The sequence below is a fragment of the Microtus pennsylvanicus genome, chromosome 18 (genome assembly GCF_037038515.1).
Source record: "Microtus pennsylvanicus isolate mMicPen1 chromosome 18, mMicPen1.hap1, whole genome shotgun sequence".
NCBI classification, from domain to species: domain Eukaryota; kingdom Metazoa; phylum Chordata; class Mammalia; order Rodentia; family Cricetidae; genus Microtus; species Microtus pennsylvanicus.
The window spans coordinates 33,916,611-33,921,131 of record NC_134596.1 but is presented as its reverse complement, the minus strand read 5'-3'; the positions used below and the strand labels follow the sequence as shown (position 1 = coordinate 33,921,131).

General features: G+C 36.4%; 1 protein-coding gene across 1 annotated transcript; it reads right to left on the bottom strand.

Moving 5' to 3' along the window:
• Nucleotides 1-3,570: 3,570 nt before the first annotated feature.
• On the bottom strand, nucleotides 3,571-4,521 carry LOC142837628 (olfactory receptor 14A2-like). The gene has a single exon (XM_075952815.1). The coding sequence runs from the start codon at nucleotides 4,519-4,521 to the stop codon at nucleotides 3,571-3,573; it is 951 nt and encodes a 316-aa protein (XP_075808930.1).

Below are 4,521 nucleotides of genomic sequence, written 5' to 3'. Positions count from 1 at the left end.
TATATTAATCAAATAATTAACTTTGTTATAAGATTTTGGTAGATTGTTGTAGATGTCGAGCCAAACAGAGAGGGGTCGGAGACCTTTTGGGCCATGGACCTTTTGAACCCTCCAGATAGGTCCACCCAGTAGGCATGGTGTGGGGATCCATGTGGGCGCCAGATGAAGAAGGATGCTATAAAGAAACCCCACACTATCTCACAACTGAGTATAATAAAGGCTTATTTAATTAGGGGTAGACTCAAAGATCACGGTCCTCTACAAGAATGGGAAAAACAGAAACTGAATCCAGCAGCCAGAAGAGAGCCTGTAGACACTTTACATTGGCATATATAATAAATAGGCCACACCCAAGTGGGCTGGTAACTTAAAGACTACTGGTTGATAAAGTTTCTACAGCAATGATACATGCAAGAAATGATTAGAAAGCAATCAGAAAGAAAGCTCCCTTTAGTTTTTCTTTATTCCACAGCAGCAAAATAGTCCAGGGTGGTTTTTTTTTTTTTTTGGATTTTCGAGACAGGGTTTCTCTTTTGGTTCCTGTCTGGAACTAGCTCTTGTAGATCAGGCTGGCCTCGAACTCACAGAGATCCGCCTGCCTCTGTCTCCCATTTGCTGGGATTAAAGGCGTGCGCCAACACCGCCACTTCCAGGGTGTTTTTGATGTGATAGTTATAGTAGAATGTATTTCTCTCTCTCTCTATTTCTATGTCTCTGTGTCAATATGTGTGTGTAACAATAGTAACTCTTAAAGAAGCCCATAAGGTGGCCGAAATTGAGGAGAGGACATGGACAGAGTTGAAAAGCTGAGACAATGTAGTTGAGATGATGTAAACATAGTACTTGTGTATAAAATTTAGAAAATTAAAATAATAATTGTGAACAACAAATCTTAGAAAAAGAAATCTTTGCCTTTGCCTCGATCCTAAAGTCTTTTCTGTAACAGTTTCACTTTTTTGGTTCTTATAATACAGTCTTTGACCCTTTCAATAAGTAACCCTGTTCTCATCATCAATAATCTTTTGTTTGATTGTCTTTTATAATTCCACTGTTTACTGTGTTTTTTACTAGATACAGTGACTTTTTTTAACATGACTGCTAAATTGCTTTGTTTAAATGTACTAATTAATTTCTGAAATTTTATTTTTTTTGGAAACATGTTAAATTCTAGGTATGCCCAAAATATATGCACTTCTTTATGAGTTATCAATATATTGAACACATTTCTACGAGTTTATTTCTTTTGTTACATGTAGCCTAAACTTGAGAGGATTTTGTACCCTATTTTGATGTTTCCTCTTCAACTTATTTTTTGCCATCAGTAGGAGCTATATAAAGTAAGCAGCTTCTCAAACTTGAATTACGCTTACAATATTTGAGTTTAAACCCAGAGAAAAGAAACTATAATGTGTGGCAAGAAGTTGCAGACAAGACAAAATACAAAAATAGAAACAAAAAGAATAAAGTTTGCTTACCTAGACCCAAAATTTCTCAAATGTATGAATAGCATGTTCTCAGTAATGCAGTAACAGACAGGGGTGTTTTAGTCAGCATCACAGGTATTGCTGATGGGTTTTGTCATTGACAGTGGTTGTGAAGATCCCAGAGTGTACCCGAGAAAAATGAATCCCTTTATATTTTGTTTGGATGAGAAAGATAAATGATTTGCCTTAGTATGTGTGAGACTAATAAGGGATAGGACAAGGGAGGTGAATTTTGCTATTAAGATAACTGAAAGAAGCTGGGCAGTGGTGGTGCACATCGTTACTCCCAGCACTCGGGAGTCAGAGGCAGGTGGATCTCTGTGAGTTTGAGGCCAGCCTGGTCTCTGAGAGCTAGTTCCAGGACAGGCTCCAAAAAAACACAGAGAAACCCTGTCTCCAAAAACAGAAAAAAAAGATAACTGAAAGAAGCAATACATTTAAACATCGTATTTTTCTAGAACTGAAAATTTACTCTTTTGTTTCTATTATGTTAAACTAAATATAAAAGACAGATAATTATACTGATATACATAAAATGACCAAAGCAGTTTCATACATGGTAAAGAAAATCTTTTTAATTTGAAGACACTGGTAAATTCACCAAAGGAAATGTTTCATAGAAAAGTGATTTTTTTTCAATTATGGTAGTAATATATCTTTTTTTCTAGACAGCAATAGGAACAACTCACCTGCATATAGTTACAGGTAATTCTTTTTTAGCCTGAAGTATAGCTGACAGGTATACATGGACCATTGTTGTGTTAACTGTTCCTTTGGAGAATAAAAAACACCTACTCCAACCAGATAGACAATCAAAGAAAGACCAAATAATTCCAACATAGTCCAACATGGTGAACAATGAGTTTATTTGGATTACTTAATTATAGAAGCACGGAGGAGTCCAAACCAGCCATCGCACAAAAAAGCTCCCAGTCACAACAGCAGCGGTCCTATAGCTGCAGTTTCACTTGTAGGTTGCATGTGTTTTCCCAGATCAGAGGAAATTGGTCAGGCACCCAGGATAGTCAGAGACTTCTTACCTCAGAAATTATTTAACACTTCTGTAATTTGGGGAGACAAATTTTGTCTTTATTAACTTTCTAGAATACTGGTTCTGAACCTTCCTAATGAATGCTACAAGCCCTTTTTTTATTATTTTTTATTTTTATTTATTTTTTTAATAAGCACTTTAATACAGTTCCTGGTGTTGTACTGTCCCACAACCACAAAATTATTTGTTGTTATTTCATAAGTATAATTTTGTTACGTTATGAATTATAATATAAATATTTGATAAGCAGGCTATGTGATATGCAATCCCTGTGAAAGTGTAATTAGACCCCAAATTGTCTTTGATCCCCAGGTTGAGAATCATTACTACAGACCTTGTAAGGCTAGTTAATTCCTCAGATTCATCAACCCACCATATCTCAACTGTAAGTAATATTGCTATTCAGGAGGAACTATAGAAAAGGAGTAGTAAAATTTCTACCTCTTCAGTGTATTTCTGGTAATACCCTCAAACTAAAGGTTATTATATTTCTTTTAGAGATTGACTGCTATACTCTTTCTTCATGGTTTTGTTTTAAGCATTTGGTACTACTTTAAGGATGTGACACTGTTTTAAAGGATGAGTTGAATCTCCAGAATGCTGTTTCCAGTTTGTTGACTTTCCTACTGATTTTCTCACTACTAGAATGACTGGCACAGAAACTCTATGTGAATTTACCTTCATAACTCACATGCCTTCCCCATTTGATTATTTATCTTGATACTTTTCTTAATGAACACAATAAGGGGTCATCAAATGACCGAAAATGGAATCTTACTGTGATAATTACCAATCCTTTTAGAAAATTGTATTTCCCAAATGAGAATTACTTTACTACAGAAGGAAAGAAATTGGTACTGTGACTTTATATATTAGTCTCACATAATCTAAATTTCTGAACTTAGAAAATATTTTTCTTAATCAGAGTTTCAAATTACTGGGGGCAAGATATGAATGTCTATCCTTCTATTCCTAACAGCAAACATTGCAAACCTTACTTGTTGCTCTTGAGTCACTATATCACTGACAGATACTTTAAAATGTGACATGAAGTAAACCCCTTGGGCAGAGATTTTGCTGCCATCTTCTCAGAGCACACTTGACATCAGTGTTCCTCAGGCTGTAAATCACAGGATTAAGTGTTGGAGGTAACACAGTGTACAGCATAGAAAAAATCCTATCTGTAATTGATGGGACACTTGAGGGTAGCTTCACATAGACAAAGCAAGCAGTGGCAAGGAAAACAGTGAACACAGTGAGGTGGGGGACGCATGTGGCAAATGCTTTGGACTGCCCTTTAGTAGTAGGAATCTTAAGAACAGTGGAGAAAATGTAAAAGTAAGAGATCACAACACAGATGAAACAAAACAAGCCTACACAAACTCCAATTCCAAGACTTGAATAAATGACTGCAAATGTTTTAGAGCATGAAATCCTTAGTAAGGAGGGAATATCACAAAAAATCTGTGGGATCACATTGGTGCCACAGAAAGGCATAGAAAATGTGCCCGCTGTATATATGGCTCCAACTATTACTCCAGTAACCCAGGAAACAGCTGTCATAAGCACACACATACCACTACTCATTATGGTTTGATAGTGTAAGGGACTGCAAATGGCCACATAGCGGTCATAGGACATACCTGTCAGGATAAAGACTTCTCCTGCTGCAAACGAAGTCATTAAAAACACTTGGAAGACACATCCATGAATGGAAATGGAATTGTTGTGAGTTAGGTTATTGACAAAGAACTTTGGAATTGGAACAGACACAAAAAAGACATCCAACAAGGACAAATTCTTCAGGAAGAAGTACATGGGTGTTTGAAGCTGCAGGTCAAGGGTGGTAAGAGTGATGATGACCAGGTTACTTACTAGGGCTACCATGTACATCACTAGGAATAATACTCCACATAAAGTCTGTAGTTCATGGATATCAGAGAACCCCAGAAGGGTGAATTCTGTTATTGCAGTGATATTGTTCAT